General features: G+C 38.3%; 2 protein-coding genes across 3 annotated transcripts in view; one reads left to right on the top strand and one right to left on the bottom strand.

Annotated features, from left to right (window-relative positions):
* Positions 1 to 12652: 12652 nt before the first annotated feature.
* Positions 12653 to 18311, top strand: LOC145698873 (pancreatic secretory granule membrane major glycoprotein GP2-like). 2 transcript variants are annotated; one of them, XM_081776106.1, is made up of 8 exons: positions 12653 to 13103; positions 14605 to 14672; positions 14724 to 15082; positions 15164 to 15315; positions 15393 to 15644; positions 15728 to 15899; positions 16025 to 16190; positions 16263 to 18311. In XM_081776106.1, exons 2-8 carry the CDS (start codon positions 14606 to 14608, stop codon positions 16430 to 16432), a joined length of 1338 nt encoding a protein of 445 aa, XP_081632232.1. In that variant the 5' UTR covers positions 12653 to 13103; position 14605; the 3' UTR covers positions 16433 to 18311. The 2 variants fall into 2 exon arrangements, with proteins under 2 accessions (XP_081632232.1, XP_081632231.1); XM_081776105.1 differs by lacking the exon at positions 12653 to 13103 and adding an exon at positions 14297 to 14468.
* LOC145698886 (uncharacterized) overlaps positions 14326 to 18386 on the bottom strand; it is a 45117-nt gene continuing 41056 nt past the window's right edge. Inside the window, exon 4 of the mRNA XM_081776120.1 lies at positions 14326 to 14422. The gene's annotated coding sequence lies outside the window, so the exon portion shown is untranslated. The remainder of the gene's footprint in view (positions 14423 to 18386) is intronic.

An 18386-nucleotide genomic window follows, 5' to 3' on the forward strand; every position in this document is an offset into this window, starting at 1 on the left:
CAAATACCCACAGTCAACCGAGTCATGAGGATCAAGCGAATAAGTTCCGAAACGTCAAACAAAAAATAATAATTCGATCCCATTTTGCCACGCGTTTTGTTTGCCTTGCCACCTTACTTGAATCTTTTTGCTTATACCATTTGAACCGCTTCGATATTTTGCCACATCTTTCTGTAGCTCAAAAAGCCAACAACGAAGATTACTATTCAAGGTCGCGATTTTCGAATTTTCTGCTCGTGGCTTCTCGCAATTCAGTGAAATTATACATCTTTTTCGTAAGACTTGCATTTTATGATTAACTCGGAAGAAGGGAGTACGAGCAGCGCGATTCTTAAAAAAACCCCCAATTGCCATAAAACAGAATTAAGTTCAAAGCTATAATAGTCACTACTTTCAGCGACCTTCGTGTATATTGCCATTCAAATTCACATCTTTAATGATGTAATTTTGTGCCTGTATAAAAACACTTGAATATGAGCCACCAAGGCCTTTCATGACAATATTTCAAATTGGACGCGGTTTTCACAATAAATTATTTGTTAAAAAAGCTGTTGTTTTACTCTTCCTGGTTGTAGTGAAGACATAGAAGAGAACAAGATGTTTTGAATTTCAGGCAGTGTTGTATTAGTTGTGATTTCTATGTACAGTCAGATAAAGAAAGAAAAAATATTTCAGTGAAGGGATTTAAAGCCATTTGAGAGCTGCAGCTCGTCGAATCTGCATCATTTTAATTTGTTGAGCAGTTGGTTGTCTGATGACAGTTTGGCTAGCGAATTGTCGAGATCGGATAGCTTTGAGATGGTATTGAGCGGCGGTGGAAGCCGAGACTGAGGCAATGAGAGCGATGAGGAGAACGAGAAACTTCATTTTTTGTTTGTTTTGAGTTGCTAGTTTGATGCTTCTGATGCTGACTGTAGCTGTTTAAATACTCTTTGAAGAGGCCTCGACTGTGGCGCTAACAACTCGCCACTAGTTGCGCATTCTGTAAATCCGGGATAGCCGATGCTTCATACTGGCGCACCATGGAATTTATCGACTGCGAGTAATGATCTGGACAGCTGAGAAAGAATCTATATCTACGAGCGAGTCGTCAATTTGCACCATCGCCTCGTCAGATCTGAGCAGCGGAAACAATGATTTTTAACTATTTAGGTGGAGATTGAGCTTTAAATAAATGATCATAAAAATGTATTTTATTATCATTTCGGGAACATTTTTGACAGTATTTTTTAAATAATGAATAGTAAGAGTAGACAGTATGAAGACACTTTCTTAAAGGATTTCACGCACCTTGAACATCACCCACTAATTCAAGCTAATAAGAGCTCGTAAATAATTATTAAATGTTCAGAATTTTGTTCCCACGCAATTATCATAATCTTGGATATCACACGCGAGGAAATGATAATTCAGCAATCGTTACAAGTTCACATCAACAGTGATGTCCCGAAAAAGTGAGAAACGACCTCGCAGATGCACGCGGAACCATAATTTTGTCTTTGAACCGAATAATGATTCGATAGGGAGAAATAGCAATGTAAAATTTGATGGTTTTCAATATTACAGATGACGATTCGGGCAAATGACGACAACTCATTTCTAATTGCTGATTAACATTATGTGAAACTACAAAATTATCATTCAGTGTGAAATTATACGATCATTGTTAACTGCAGATTGTGTCATCTGCAGATAACACACAGTCTGTATTAATAATAATAAAATTAAGCTCTTGAATTTTTTTCGAAGCAAAAAAAAATTTAGTAAAAAAATACATTAAAACTTGAAGTCTAAAAGTTGAAGACAATTTTGAAGTCCAAATTATCGCTCATCTTTCAGTCAAAATTTATCTCACCCAGCTTTCGGTAGCACGGCTAATTACGAGTATAAGCGACGGATGTCATTGTCGACCCTTGTGTGTGGCTGTGACGTTTTTGATGATCTTACTATCTGTGCATAATTCGGCGCTGAGGTTACGAGTTTGCTGCCGAAACAACCCGTCTTCAGAAAACAACTAACGCTTTTACGCGCTATCTGTTACGTCGCGGGGGAAATAAACTCAGCAAGAAGCAGAAAAGAGAGCTGACGAGTATAATAACGACGCGTGATTATCCTTGGCAATTGTACATAGCTCAGAATCGAAAAAAGAGATAAGAAAATGACGAGTATATGAAGACACTAGAGATTGTAATAAGAAAATGAAGGCTCCCAAGAGAAGTTCACAGGTAAGAAAAATCTTTCATTTTGCTAATGCCCAAAGTGATTTGCTTCTCGTTGAATAGTGAAGTTTTTATATAGCTACGGATTTTCGCGGGAAATCACAAATACGGTTAGTTAGATAAGGTAACCCTTGAAAATTAGTTATCTGCATCAGTTATCTGTGAAATTTTTTTAGTTTTTTCTCTCCCGTGGAATTTTGATCTCTAAGAATTGAATTCACTTTCAAATTTGGTCGCTCCATTTACAACTATGTTGATCCAAGTAAGCAGCATCAAAACCGTTTTTGTCTCGCGCTGACTTCCGAAAATCGACCATAAACCAATTAACCGCAAAATGATGATTTTATTGCTTTGTGATTATCGCTTTTATTAAACTTCCCGGAAAAAATAGCGGCCATATCAAATTTTGATAAAGAAAGTTTACTCGGAGCGTGCTGACAGAATGTAAAAAAAGCAGTCGTCTTCCTTGATTTCACGCGCTATTGCGCGCTCAGAATACGTCAAAGAAGAAAATATTTTAAATGCTTTCGAAAAAAATATAAATCCTCGCTTACGACTTTCAAAACCAAAAGAAGACCGGGCGACAAAGTGATCCGCTTGATTTTTTTATTATCCGCGTTTAAATCCTTAGTAATTATTATGAGTTTGTCATCTCCGCTGAGGGAAACAGCTTTGAAACTTAAAAAGCGGCCAATCCTACTAAATCCAGCTCATCGAAAGCAAGATTATGGAGGATAGAAAGTAATAAAAAACAAGAATTTATGATTTTCAAATTAGTGTCGAACGAATCAAATCTGAATCAAACTCTAGTAGCTAGACTTTAGCTTTTTTGGTGGGAGTCACGAGGCATTAATAAGTTTGATTGAAAAGGCAATTTTAACAAACTCTAAGAAAATTAATGGAAACAATAAAATCGAGTCGACGACGTTATACCGCATCTTACACCGCATTATGACGGTATTACGATTGCTTCTACCATAACTGGCATGCTCACATTTGAGTTTATCGTAAAATTATCTTCATGATTTCCGACCTCCTTCTTCCTCACCATAGGAAAATCGTTCAATCATAGAGGCTATCAAATATTGAAAAAGAGTAGCATATGAATGGACAAGTTAGAGTGCGTCGAAGGATGATTGATGTCTGATTGATGAGCATAGTTATCATCGGTTGGACTGAAAGGGAAGCATTAGGGGTTCGTAAAAACTCAAGGCTTTCTCATGAATTTATGGAGATTCTAAAAAACAAGACAGGCTTCAGCATGGAATTTTCTAGTGCTCATAAGACAAATTATTTAAGGGATATCTTTCGACTCCACAAAAGCGCAAACTGACAAATTCTTGAGAGTGGCCAATTTTCGGATAAAATTTGCATTTACCTTGAAAACCATTAGCTGCCTGGTGCGCGCAGCCGGTGCGCTATCAATACGCCGCGTGGTTAGCTCTGAGCCTCTAGAAAAAATACAGAAGGAACTATCTTGATAAGCAAAGTGTGCGCTTTAAATTATTGACTCGCAGAATTCGATAGCCCTTCATGTTATTGCAGCAGGAGAATAAAATAAACGAAGGAGAGCTTTAATTTTCAAGCCTTCTGAAAAAAAAACGAGTCAGGTGAGTTCACGAAAATTAAGAAAATAAATTCTGACAGCCTTTTAGAACCTCTTTTTGATAAAATATTATTTAAAATGACGGTTAAATAGACGGTGTCTATTTGAGTATTTCGTTGGGACTCTAAATGGAGTTTGTCTTTTTGAGCTACAGTATTTCAACTACAGTCTAGATTTTTTAAAAAAGATTTTAAAGGAAAAATTTGTGAAAAAGTACTTCGGACATGGTTTTTCGAAGTTGTTCCGAAGCTCATGTTTGCGGATGGGGCGGCTCGGCTTGGGATTTGGCAGAAGGCTGGCGCCAATCTAATCTCGAACTGCTACTACAACTTGTAATCACTATCGCCAGCCGTTAATAAACACAACTCTACACGTGCCGTCCTATTCTAAGCCCAATTATATCGCGATCGCTCATTTTAAGAGCTCATATCGCCACCGAATTACACATTTCGTAGATAAACTAACATTACCATAATCATAAAAATCGCGTCAGAGAAACTTCTTCAGTAATATTTCAGAGTTATTTCCACAATTTTCTACAGCTATATTCTAGCAAGTCATCGCAAATATACTGTTATAATAACAACTAATTATAACTCGTAGCGGCGCATGATTTGCATTATTAGCGCAAGTCGCGAATCGAGCGCTTTTTAGACTAAGCAAGCTCTCTTCAACAATACAGGAAGTGAAGCCGCGAATTCAGAGATCTTTAAGAGGGCAATTCATCTCCGCCCTTTCTAATTTGAGGTTATGCTCGGGAGCAACGCATGAAAAGTGCTCTTTTGAGGCACTTTGGTTTCGGTTTGCTTCAGCGGTGTCTTTTAAAGTCGAGACCTTTTCAAGCACGCGTTATTCCGTTCTTTAGTTGAAAAATTCAGCGGCCGGACAGGCTGTGTTCCCTTTCGATTCTTTCGTAATGAGATCGAATTTCCTTAATCGTTTGCTAAAACAAACTCGCTGGACGGCAAGTTCCGTTTTAGTCTGTTCAATCTGAATCATCTAAAAAATTCGCTGAGAGATGAAAATCACCGTCAACTCGTCCGGGTCATGTTCCGGCGATCGTGTTTGCGGCTAGCCGCAGTAAACGAGGATTTGTAATTGTCGGCGCTGGGTTCTTGGTTTTCAGGTTCAAACCATGCTGAGAAAATCTGCCGCGTAAGGGAGTCTTGAGCAGTTTCCGAAGGAGATTTGTAACCCGTATGCGCATATTGGACGATTTTATCAAACTTGCTTATGTCAAAAAGCCGCTTGAAATTGAAGAATAGAATGACAAAAAAGTGTACTTTTTAGTCAATACTGTTTTTTATATGTGAAAACTTCACTTTTCGGAGGACTAACTACTGTATTTAGATTGAGTTTTTGCTAAAAATCATTTGTTATAACAATAATCCTTGGGACAGCCCATGATCCAGTTTCTTTCTTCAGACAAATCGGCATTTGTATCATTCAGATTATGCAAAAAAAAACAAAAAAAAGCTCGCCTTCCAAAAAAGCTGACGACGATTGAAAGCGTTGACCTTTGGGTGCGGCCCTTTGAATCCGATGCAAAAAATCCCTTCTTTTTCTTTTTGAAGCCGCGAGAAATATAATAAGAGAAGACATTGGAAACAAAATTTTCGTTATTTATTTTCGCTATTTTCTGACTTCTGACCATGCGTGAGGAATGGACTCCATTGTCCTCCGACAAGACATGTAAGTGACCGAATAAGTCGAAGTTCTGCCTTTTTGTTTCTTCACTTCAAATAAGATTCTACGCCCCTCTAAAGAAGAAATAAAATAAGGGTGTCACTATGTTAATATCAGCGAAATGAACACAATAAATAAATTCTTAGAGGCCTTAATTTTATTGTTTGATACTTTTTGCGAAGGACTTCTGGGAATACGTCGTAGGTCGTAATATTTGGTTTTGACAATAAAATCAGAACCGCTTATAACCATCAATAGCGCGTAGACATATTTCAATGTCGCTCATAAAAATTTTATGCTTATGACAATTGCGCTTTCAGCCATTCTTGAGTGACCTTTTTGAATAAAATGAAAATTTTTATCAAAAAACAGCGCATCCGAAATTCTTCAATATCAAAAATTGACAATTAACAATGCAGATTGATTTAACAGTATTGAAGAACCGAGGCATCCTGAGAATGACCGGTCTTGTATTGTGTTTTGGATAAATAAGTATTACGTCAGTTGCAACATGCGTAAAGATTGACTCGATTCCGTGGTCCCGCAACGAGCGTGATGGAATGTAAGAACGAGAGTGCCTAGGGCGGCGGTAGCTTGGCAGCAATTCAGTTTGCCAGCGACCTTTAACCGTCCCGCGGCGTTGCTGATTTAAAAAATGCACTTCTAATTGAAATCAATTAACCCTGCATTCATTGCATAAATTATTAATGGGTTGTACCTCCGTGTTGTTTTCTATGTCAAAATAACCCTTCAACCATGCGTGATTTCCAGAAACACTGCAATCTTATTTGTTGAATAGTTTCATCAAAGAATAAAGCCTTGAAAGTGGCTTTTAAGATTGGTGATAGTCGTACGGTAAGACTGCGTCAGTAATCTCAAGCGGAACACCCTTAAATTACCAACGCCCTTCTCAACTAAGGGCATCACTTTCCGAGGTGGCGGGATTTCAATCACTCCGTTTTCATCCGAAATGCTGATATTTTCTTAAACACGTGATCGCTCCTGACCTCAAACTTTGAAATACTATCTTCTTTCAGCAGCTGATAGTTGCCAAAATAAACCAACCGATCGTAAATGGATCCATCGTAGAAGCTCATCTTATTGCTCTTTGAATAATTTCCAATAAGATGAGCCGCACATTTATGAGTGGATTCCATGGTCGTTTAAAAGTGCCGACTAGCAGTTTTCGAGCAGTTATACTGTTACTGATTTGCAGGCTGGGATCCCGGGGCTATTAATCATATTACAGCATTCCAATTATATAAAAATGTCCGTTTTTTATTGTCAATTAACGACACTTTTTTAATAAAACAAAATAAAAAACAAGATCAAGTGCTAATAAACATTACAACTCGTAAATAGACTCAAAAGCCGCTCAAGATAATCGACAAATCCGGCATTTATATAACTTCAAATTACCGTTATTATAATGGAGTTTGAACGCAAATGCTTCTCAGTTATAATTTCTAAAAATTCTTTAAAAGGTGGAAAATCTTGAACATTACAATTTAATAAGAAGAGACCTTTCATTAGTATACGCGCGCTGATATGTGGCCTTTTAAACAGATAAAAAAATGGGTATCTTATTTATTTAGAATCTAATTAATCGGTGAATATTGAAAAATATCTGAGCTTAGAAAAAAACTCATACAAAATTTTTTCATCAGAATTTTTTTACTGTCGCGCGAAAATTTTAATAGGATCTCATGCGTTTGATATTGGTTTATGGTCAGAGTCGGACATCCTATTTCGCGATGCGAGCATTTTTATGACGGTCCCGCTTGAAATTTCCTTCACAAAAATTTTTTCCTGCATAGAAAAGGGTGTGATAAGTTGCTTTTGGTATTTTCGCGCTTATATTGAATTGAGATTTTTGGCAGATTCAGAGAAACAGTTCAGCGAAGGAAGTTACAGATCAAAAGGTTTGAACATTCCTTGCCCACTTGAAAATGCGTAAGAGAGAAATGCTCTAATAATAATAACGTGACTACAGAAAGACCCTGCGATAAGTAGGATTGTCAAAATCCACAAGATAAGGTGCTCGATTTATCTTACAACCGTTGCCCGCGCATTTTTTTTTTCAAAAGAAAACCTTATCACACATCCAAAGTCTCTTTTGTTGGATAATAACGGTGTATTCTTAACTCGTAATCGCGTTACTCGTAATGCCCGGTAAAAACGCCCGACCGCACGTTTTCCTCTCGTTGCTTACCAAAAATTTACGAGCTCCTATTTTCTTAAGATCATCGATTTCTTATTCTATAAGGATAGACAAATTTCTGCGCGCCAGGGCTATCCTTTCAAAGATTTTTCTTAAGGACCCCCCGTCAACAATTTCTTCAAAAATCGAAAATTTCAAACTAGCCGTATTTTGGCTTCTGATTGTGCCTGGAAAATAAATTTATCATAAGAACTTGTTAGGAGCACTTTTTGTTCGATAAAAATCTAAAATTTTAGCAAAATTGCGAGTTTTTCGTCATTTTTCGTCAAAAAGTGCAATTTTCAAACGCGATTTTGAGGGTTTTATAGTCGAGATAGACCCCCAAAAAATGCAGCCTCAAAATCGTTTTTGACTCGAAGAATCCATTTCCGGCGTCAAAATTGTTGACGGGGGGTCCTTAAAGGGAACATTCTATGGATAATGCAGATAGAATACAGGCGCAGTCTGAACGCTAAAACTATTCGCCCCCTTGATTACAGTCAAAAACAAAACAAAAAAATTGAACTTTTCAATAAAAATATTTTAAGGAATCACGTGTCTTGAGGAGCCAACACGAGTCAAACTTCCTGCTTTGCTGTAAACTTGGTAAGTTTCAAAGTCCTTGCATTTCTTCAGGGCATCATCAGTAAAGCAGAGCAGTATCTAATTTACAATGTTTTTGTCTCAAAAATGATTTGGGAAAGAAAGTCCACAGTCAGCTGTATTCAATCTCTTCCTGTTTAATTCGGGCTAAATCAATTGTTAAAATGAATTTCACACTCGCTTATTCGGGACAGCGGCAAGTTCGATCAAAACGCGTGTCATGACTTGGAATCGAACATAGAGTCTAATATCTTCAAATTTGTTCGACACTTTTTTCTGGCTGATTATGCCATTTTGAGGGTTTTTTTTATGAACAACTTTGTTTCTTTTTTTGAGGCAAACGCTGTATCGAAAATGAGAATGATTGAAGCTACCTAATCAAATTATTCTGAGCTGGGTGAAAATTGAGATTCTGGCGATTTTGAGTCCGGGCTTTATAAAACACAGGATATTTGTCTTGTTCAAGCTGCGGTCTACAGTCAGCCAAAAAAATCAACCAGCAAGAAGAACGAGTTCAACTCTTAATGGCACTTTCAAAACGTGGTTATATCTTAAGTCTACTTGCCTTCTCAAAATGCTCTTGAATTGGGCACTAGAATTACATCCTGCGGCATTTTTTGGCCTTCTAACTCACAAACTTAAATCTAAAACGGTGATAATATTTCTCGTTTCATGATTTGTTTTGCTTATAACATTTTTATTTTTTTTTTTAAATCTCTGAAAGAAGCGATAAGCGAAGGTTTTGGTCATCTTTGTCGTTGATTGGCATGAGTAGCCCCTTAGAGCTTGAAGAAACGCCTTATCAGTAAGATCATTTTTATGAAATTTCACAACAGTCTTTGGGTCGCAATGATAGAGATAATAGCTCCTGATTTTAAACCCACGTGCAAGGTTGCTTAATTGAGCAATTACGTGAGTGTCTGCATATGATATTCAACACCGCAAAATTACCTAATGCTCCCTTTTCCGAAGAATTAAAGCCATGCAATTTCGTAATTACTTGAGCAATTGCGGCCGCAAACGCTCTCAGAGCTGTCAAAGGGCGCATTCCAACTCCGGGTGCGGGGACCTATTAGAACCGGACAGAAATTTGCGCGCACAGGGGCAGAAAAAGTCAACCTTTTCTTGCCGTCATTATTTTATGACAGCACAGGTGACAAGATCCACGCATTGTCTTATACGGTTGATTTCGAAAATAAAATTCGCTAAGGTTAAATTCTGTTAAAGCGCAAAATAACTGTATCTGCTTATTGTGGCGGAGTTGACGCGCTTTCGGAGGATGATAGAGATAAGAAAGGTTTGAGATGAATGTTTTAGGAAGGACCTATAGAGATGAATGAAAGAAGATAAGAAAATTTATTTATAAAATCTCGAGAATTTTTTTTTACTCTCTTCGGTGTGCTGATAATGCATTTAAATGTTTGTAGAAAAAGCATTTATTGCACAAATAGAAAATCTTCTAAACTTTCTCTCTTCTCGGTATTTTTGGTAATTTTCGGTGAACGCAAATTAATCTGTGTGCCCAAAAACAAGCATTGCCAGCGTTGCTTTTAAATAAATCGTAAATCTATGATACAAAAATATATAAAATTATAAATATAAGCCGCGTACGAAGAGCATATGTTTTTTTTTTCTTTGATAGAACTACTGGTGACCAACTACTTAAGGAATCGCATAAAACACGAAAAGGGTAGAGTGTTGACATATGCACGTTCTAAAAGGATGATTTGACGCGTGTAAAAACGATCATATTTTGAGCATGCTCGCGCAGCGATACATACATTTCTTTCGAAATTGACATAATAATTTATCATTAGCGCTTATCCATACTTGCTTGGCTGATTTTTGATTGTCACATGATGGTTCAAAATAAGTCTTGGAACCTCTGGCTTCGCAAAAATGTTAACCTTTTAGGCTGCCATTTTGTAGAGCAAAACCGTAGCCATGGCTTTTTATTTTCTCCTTCATATTTTGGAATCGTTCAGGTGCACAAAAATGACGTGATAAACAAATTTTGGAATTAGTTCAGATTTTCGAATAACCAGATTATTACCCAACTCATATTCTGATGGAGTATAAGGTGATCATCAGTGATTACTGAACTTTTCTTGGAAATCTGTGTAGCTGGACTCAGCAACCTGAAGAAGGAAACATGTGTCTAGAGTTAAAAGCTTTCACTACGCCGCGTTAATACGTTAATACAAGAAAATAATTTTTGATGAAACGCTACGCGGCTTTTTATTAAGACTTTTTAAATCCTGAGTCAGATTTTCTAATCGAGGAGAATATTCCATACTGCTTTTTCTGAGAAGCATTTTTCCAAATATTTTTGGAATAAATGCCTCAGTCGTCCGCAGTCAGCGTTATTTTGCTGCTTGAAGTGCCTGGCTGCGGCATTTTTCCGATAATTAAAAATGCTAAACGAGGCCACGTCATCATTTTATCCAAACAACGCACTAGACTTTCGCCGCATCGAGACTTGAAATGGCTTGTTGAATTTAGAGGTTAAGCCACTATCTTCATATATGCTAAAAACAGAAGTCTTATTTTATTAAACATATTAAATTGAAAAAGAAGGTTCTAGCTCTACCTATCTTCGGCAAACTTGAAACTTTTGCTCGGCAATTATCAAGTCAATTCCGGAATTGATAGAGAGCCTCTAAACGTGGACGTTCATTATCTAATTAAAAACGCTCTACAAAATTGTGGTGACTTGAAATTGACGTCAATTTTCAATTTTTATTTATCTCTTTCTTGGATTATGACTCTAAAATACTTGATATTTGCAAACAAACTGTATTGAGCTAAAATAACTTAAAAATTTGCAGTTACTGTTACACCTTTAAGGACCCCCCACCTCAGCTTTTATCGGAAAATCAAATTTCGGAATTTTAAAATTATGACGTCGGAAATGGATTCTACGGAACAAAAAACGATTTTGAGGCTACATTTTTGGGGGTCTATCTCGACTCCTTCACCCCCAAAATCGCATTTGAAAATTGGACTTTTCGCCGAAAATTGACGAATTTGCCCTAATTTGTCAATAATATTTATTTTTCTTGCTCAAAAACTCCTCTCACCAAGTTTTTGATGCAAGTTTTACCTGAGGAATCATTGAGAACCAAAAATATGGCATTTTTAAAAATTTTCATTTTTTAAAGGAAAAAGCTGACGGGGGTCCTTAAGTCTATCTGGCTATCACGGACCGAGAGTTCAGAGCACTTTCAAACATCACGTTTTTGGGCAGCAAAATTTACCTGAAGGAAGTTATCACTAAATTTGCGCACCTGCCTCAGACAGGATGCGATTCATCAGTTCTAGCTCTTCCGTTTTGAAGACTTTGCATTTTGAATCAAGGTTTTTCATCTTAATATAAAAAATAACAAGTATATTTTCTATCTGAAACGATAGTTGAAATACTTGGTAAGTTAAATCACAGGTCTTAGTCTTTATAATTGTCATTAAGGACTTTGGTAGAGCATATATTTTATCTTTATTTCTTATATAATTCAGAAAGAGCTTCAAACATGAAAAATTAACACTCTGAAAATCTCTTAATAGAATGATTAAAGAAAACGCTGTCGAGTTGTTTTTTAAATATCAGCTTAAAAACATCGAGCACCGAAATCGATGATTTTGAGGAATAGTAAATTCGTAAAAATAGAAGAATTTTAATGGATTCGACGCATTTAACTTTTCAAATCGTGAGCAAAATGAGCGCTTAAATAAAACTTTCTCGTTCATTGGAGATCAATCGATGACTTCTTGTTGATTCTTAATCTTAACAAATAAAAGTTTGCCTATCTTCGTTTTAAAATTTAATTATTATTAAAGATAGAAGAATTTTAATGGATTCGACGCATTTAACTTTTCAAATCGTGAGCAAAATGAGCGCTTAAATAAAACTTTCTCGTTCATTGAGGATCAATCGATGACTTCTTGTTGATTCTTAATCTTAACAAATAAAAGTTTGCCTATCTTCGTTTTAAAATTTAATTATTCCCAATCAAGTTTATGTTCGTCATTTTCATTTAAATTCAACGCCGTGTATTTGTATCGAAAATTTACATCTATACAATGTATTGAAATTCGGAATGCGGAGCTTTGTCCGCTGGTGGTAGTCGTGCGCTGTGCCAAGCGCAATCGCAAATGAGCAGCGCGCGTTTGGTGGTGGTGCTGAACACCATCAAAATCGTGGGCGTTACGAGCATTCTAACCAATCAGCGACGAATCAAAAAGGGGTCCTGCTGAACCAGGCGGTTATTCACTCGTGAGCCTGTTTTGAGAGTCAGAGCTGAAACAATGTGTCTAGGGCTCGTGTGGGGTTAAATCTTGCTCGGTTAGAAAAAGCACCAAGCAGACCCGCTCGACGAAAACGCGGCTCATTTATGAACCGCTTTGAGTCGATCTTTGTCCGCTAGTTCTTTACATTTCCGACAATTCCGCCGAACCTTTAAATAGCCACTTTGTACAGTTTTCTATTTTCCCGATCACTATTTTTTTATAAAACTTCAAAAAACGAGTTTATTTACCACAAGCAAAACACACACTTTCGCTTTTTTGTAAAATTTCTGCCGCTTTTATATTTTTGTACAGAAGCAAAAGAAGAAAAATCCACCAAGAACAACAACTCTCACCTAAGAGAATCAAAAACTCACTCTAAAACAAAAACTAGAGAACAACTTTCGTCTGAAGAGAAGAAGGTTGACGAAGACAGTTTGAATTTTTCGATCAGCGATTAATGTTGATCGACTTTCAGCAGTTTCAAATCATTTATGAGACATAATTGGTGAGTCGAAAGTTTTAGTTGCATTTCAAAAAAGCAAGATTTTTGCAAGATGTTATGTTATTTTTGCTTTCAGTTTTTATTTATTTTATTTAAGTTATCTTTTATTACTATTTCTTATTTCATACTATTAAATTCTTTCTTTTTATAAGAGACTTTCATTTGACCTCTAATATTATTTCTAGAAGTGAGTTAAATCATCAAAAATATTTTTTATTAGTTTATTTGAATTTTCTAATTGATTTTTGATGCTTGTGGGACGTGTGAAAATGGATTGATGTTCTGATTTTGACCTAACTGTGTAGGTTTAAACTATTGGCACAGTGGATGAAGTTGATTTCACCCGCGGCCAAGGTGTATCTCTTGTCAACCTTTTTGTTGGTTACTCTTAGCACTAGCTCGTGCTGGTTGAGAAGGGGCGGCGCCACCTTTCGGAAGCAGTCCGACCGGTTTATCGCTGGACGGGCCGCTGGCCCTGGCAACACCCAGCGTGAATGCCTCGGCGCAACGCACCACCATGCATCGCAACAGTATTATGAAGGCGAGCGGGGATGGTGGTGGCAAAAAAGGGCGCGCGAGCGCCACCACACCACCACCATGCCGGTCCATGTACTCTGCCGAGGCCGAGCTTCTTATTAGGTTGAGAGCCAGTAGCGGATAGCGCAAAAATTTTTCCACCGCGCGTTTTTTCGATCCGCGCTACCGCTACTAAAAACCCGATACGAGAGACACAGTAGCAAAATTTATATAGAGAGTATCCATTCACACACAATCGCCCTCAGAACAGAAGTTTGATTTTCGAAGAATCCCTCTTTGAAGAACAGAACCGAAGAACTGAGAGAAAAACCGGAACATTAATTAATTTTTCGTTTGGAGTTTTCAAGGGAGTTATGAGGGCATGTGATGTAGCATGCCTTTTGTAATGCCCCAGCGTCATACAAAAGACCTTCGGCGCAAAAGGAAATTCCTGATACAGTTATGGGTTCACATTTTTTCATATAACAGGAGAAAACGTCACGAACCAGTTTTTTTTATCTTTACTAGAATATCATTTTTTCGATCTCAAAAGATCTCTTTTAAACCGAGGGCGCTCGTGTGCTGCGCGTGACTCTTCATGATTATGCTTTTCGATTAAACGATAATAATTCTCTAATTTTATTCATTACTTTTTATTTATTTAAGATAAAATCTGAACCTTTGAAAGAAAAGTACCGTCAGTTATTGACGGTCCTCTCTGTACGAGTCAAACCGCGTAGGGTCCGTTATCAGGATTCTACCGCGGAAGACCTTAACAAAGAACGGCCAGGACAATGAGCGGCGACGGTTCAAAAATCGGAGCCATTCGATTAAACCAAAGGCCAATCAACGGTAATTTCACGTTTTTTATATTTTTGATGATTTAACTCATACGTTCTGTTATTTGTCGATATAACGTTACAATTGAGCAAAACAGGCATTTATGAAGTCAAGATTTTTCATTTCAAAATTCTAAAATTTTGCGTAGAATGAACCTGAATGTCTCGACCAACTTCTTCATTCTGGCGCTGGCAGTTCTTCAGGGATCCGTTCAAGGTAAATAAATAGTGATAATCAAGAGTCAGTCTGCTCACACGTCTATTTTAGCTCAAAGTGACAACCCCTGTGATGGAGTCACTTGCAGCAACAAGGGTTTCTGCGTTCCTAGCGAGCTATACAACAATGGCTACTGGTGCGAGTGCGATGAGGGATGGGTTGGCCAAAACTGTGGCCACCCACAGCCGTCAGTCGTCTGTGGCGATGCTGATATTTCGATCACCATTGACACAGGCATTGTCGAAGAGCTAAATCTCTCCACCGAAGCGGACTTTGTCTACTTCGGTAACTCGGACCCGCAAGGGACCTCTGAAGAACATTCGAAATGCAGCGCCAGGCTCGAGAATGGCAAATTTGAGCTCAAACTTGATGCGCCATTCTTGAGTTGCGGTACTCAAGTCATCTCGAAAGTAAGTACAGTATATTCAGTTAGCTGAAATCTCGATATCATTTTATAAGCAAGGAGCAGAACAAATAACATTGCGTTTTAGGAGAATGACGACTTCACGTTCAGTAATACTGTTGTTTGGAACTCTATGGTTAACAGTACCAACATCAACCGAGAACTTGTCCTCCTGGATTTCAAATGTATTTACCAAGACGAATACACCGTCGCTCCTGGCGATGCTATTCCAACGTTAAGGTACAAAAACTGAGAATCAACGTGACTTTATGATCCTCTATATGCTACTGTTAGAATGCAATTAAAATTTTTTCTAGTACACTCCAAGTCATCACCAACAAAGGTTCTTTCTCCGTTGCGATGTCTATCTACGAAGATAACACGTTTGCTCCGGATAAAGAATACATCAGCTCGCCTAGTATCGGAATCGGTACTTACGTTTACACCCAAGTCGAGCTGGAGAGTGTTGAAGATCCCAATCTCGTAGTAACGATGGACCAGTGTTATGCAACTCAAACGTCTGACCCTGCCGATCTTACTACCGCCAAGCATTTCCTCATCCGAGACAGGTACTTACTCGAAAAAGCTTAGCTACTGTAATTACTCAATAAAATTCATGTCTCAAAGATCTCGGACTAAATTTGCCTTTTAGATGTGCGGATAACGATCCAACAGTTGAGATCTACTCTAATGGTGAAAGCCACCAGTCAAGATTTAAATTCCAAATGTTTAAATGGAGATGGAGTGGTGACCCCCTTTTCTTGCATTGTGAAGTTGATATTTGCAACAAGTCAACTGAAGAGTGCACATCACGTGACCAAGCGGTAAGTTTGAAAACTAATTTCACTAGTAGCCAACTGAGTTGATAGCCAAGTTTTTGGTTTTTGTTTAGTTAAACCTTCTTTTTGATTTACAAAGGTAAAAATTTGATATTAATAAATATTTAAAGGGATGCAGTGGAGAAGGTTTGGAGAGAAACCGGAGAGATTTGGAGATTGAACCAACGATGGAATCCGATATGAAGGTCTCCAACCGAGTCCTGACTATGGGTCCCTTGATGGTCGCTGTCAACGATCTGCTCGTTGAGACTTCTTCGAGTCGACTTGCTGATGAAGGTAAATTGCGATTGCTTTTGATATCTTAGCTAGAATGCATAACACTGTGAAAAATTCTAAAATAATATTCAGTCGATGTCACGATGATGTATCTCGGGCTCTCCCTCGGTGTTGTCTTGGCCGTTCTAGGTGCAATTGTGGGCGCTATTATCAGAAAGAGACGACAACTGTCATCCAAGATGGCAGATGCAGAACGATCCAATCGGCTTACTCAATTACGTTTCGTTCGCGAAGCGTTCTAAGTTTTCTTATTGGAGCGTACTCGTAACTACTCTAAATTACAACAAGCAAATCATGAAGAATTTATTTATCCAATTTGGTTAACCTAATATTGTTGAACCGTATCTCAGCAGCTGGAAGGTATCAGTTGTGAGTTAAGCTTTCGCACGATCTACGGTAAAACCGGCGGTCAGCGTCAGAACGACTTTTAAACGCTATCTTGCTCAAACCAGCAACCGGTAAACCCAGACTTAGTAGCTGGAAATAAATCTCTTTTCTTATATTGCTAACCCATCGAACCCCCCCTGCGGTTGCATATATTGCTCGACAAAGGCTGTTCCCCTTGGTCTGGCAGTATCCTGCGCCGTTCTTTACAAAAACGAACAATTACTCCGAAACATTGTGTGTATGTGGAGATATCTCGCTTGAGTGATCAGGCGCTTTGCTCGCCTCTCGAAGCTGTTCGCGGGAAAATACCAAACCAAACTTATGAAGATAACTATCCCCAAAACTCAATATATTTTTGTGACATGGAATCTGTTGAGGTGAGTTGGCCCTGTCGCGGGTGACAGTGGGACTAACCCTCATATTTTAATGGTCTTTTGTTTTGTTACCAGTCCGTAGATGAGCTTAGTATGGCAGGCCAATCGACTATGCTCCCCTTTCTGGACAGGAACAGCTAAAGACGGCATCATTTAGGACCTCACGGAATAGTCAATATTCCACCGGATAGCGTGGCTCGGCAACACAAAGAGCTCGCTCTTTTTTGGAACTATCACTTGGTTGGTTATTATTATGGAAATTGAACGCCCAGCCACGCTATAAAACAAATTCAACAATTATTTATTTTCACACCCAAGGCGCTTATTTTCTGACAGACGATTTCAAGAGATCTTCTTTGCCAAAAGCGTAACCGAGCGAAGTTGCTTGCGCAAAAAGCATGTTACGGCGCTGCTTCAGTTGAAATACAGTTGTTCCCACGACTTGCCCCGTGTTTTCACGTCAGTGATTAACGCCGTGCAGCGTGTGCGCACTTTTGATGCTTTTGCTCCGCTTTTGCTCTTACCAATGCTCAATCAACCTAGCCCCGTTAACATAAAGGCGATGAGATTTGTACGAAGTCTTGTCGCAATTTATGAACTAGTTATTAACTTGCAGCCGATTTTAAGCAATGAGCGCGGATAAGGCCCCACATTTTTACAGAAGGGGTGCCAGGCAAACGTGATGCGCGTACTCTAAAAAGCGCCACTGGTGCACGCTTCTTTAGCGCCACCACCTGGCTCGATGTCTTGATAATAGCCTGGCGCCGGCCCTTACTTGCCCAATACGAACGCACTCCCCGGCATTGGATGAGTGAGCTGCTGGATTGAACTTTTATCCGAATCTGATCCAAAAATTCTCTCAACGAAACTCAAACCGGCTCAAACCTAGGTTCGATTCGGGTACAATTCAAAAAGCCACCGGTATTTACTTTTATTTCTAATCTTTAACTGTTGACCTTGCTTTTTACTTGTTTTTGTAATCCAGCGTTTTCGATTGATCACCTGATTTCCGAATCACGTGAACTCTTGTTGACGTACAAATACCAAGTCGCGAAAGTCACTGTATCATTGATAACATTTAATCGTAAAGTTTTATCCATCGGCCTTTTTCCCGCTCCGAATGGCAGGTGGCATATGCAAGTGACGAGCAAGTTGTTTGGCCGGAGCACGATTTTCAATTGTGTATCTGCCCCTACGGCTTGCGATCGTCATTTGTTTTGCCGTTAAATTACCGCTCACACTCGACACCCATGTTCACGTTCAATGCTGTAGCAGTAATCAGTTATATTCTGAACTCTACAGTCATGTAATACTGTAAAAACAATTTTTGTATTGTACAACAGACGTTCAACACACTCCAGTCCACTAAGTCTAATGACAAAATATTAATTTTTTTGAACTCTGATATTCATTTTGAGCCTTCAAATTCATTTTA

Source organism: Oikopleura dioica, chromosome 2 (genome assembly GCF_907165135.1).
Source record: "Oikopleura dioica chromosome 2, OKI2018_I68_1.0, whole genome shotgun sequence".
NCBI lineage: Eukaryota > Metazoa > Chordata > Appendicularia > Copelata > Oikopleuridae > Oikopleura > Oikopleura dioica.

What these genes read in the sequence shown, in the direction of transcription:
- LOC145698873 (XM_081776106.1), top strand. Translation starts at nt 14,606, where the DNA reads ATGAACCTGAATGTCTCGACCAACTTCTTCATTCTGGCGCTGGCAGTT. An exon ending in GCACATCACGTGACCAAGCG is followed by an intron (nt 15,900 to 16,024) that starts GTAAGTTTGAAA and finishes AAATATTTAAAG; the next exon opens with GGATGCAGTGGAGAAGGTTT. An exon ending in GAGTCGACTTGCTGATGAAG is followed by an intron (nt 16,191 to 16,262) that starts GTAAATTGCGAT and finishes AATAATATTCAG; the next exon opens with TCGATGTCACGATGATGTAT.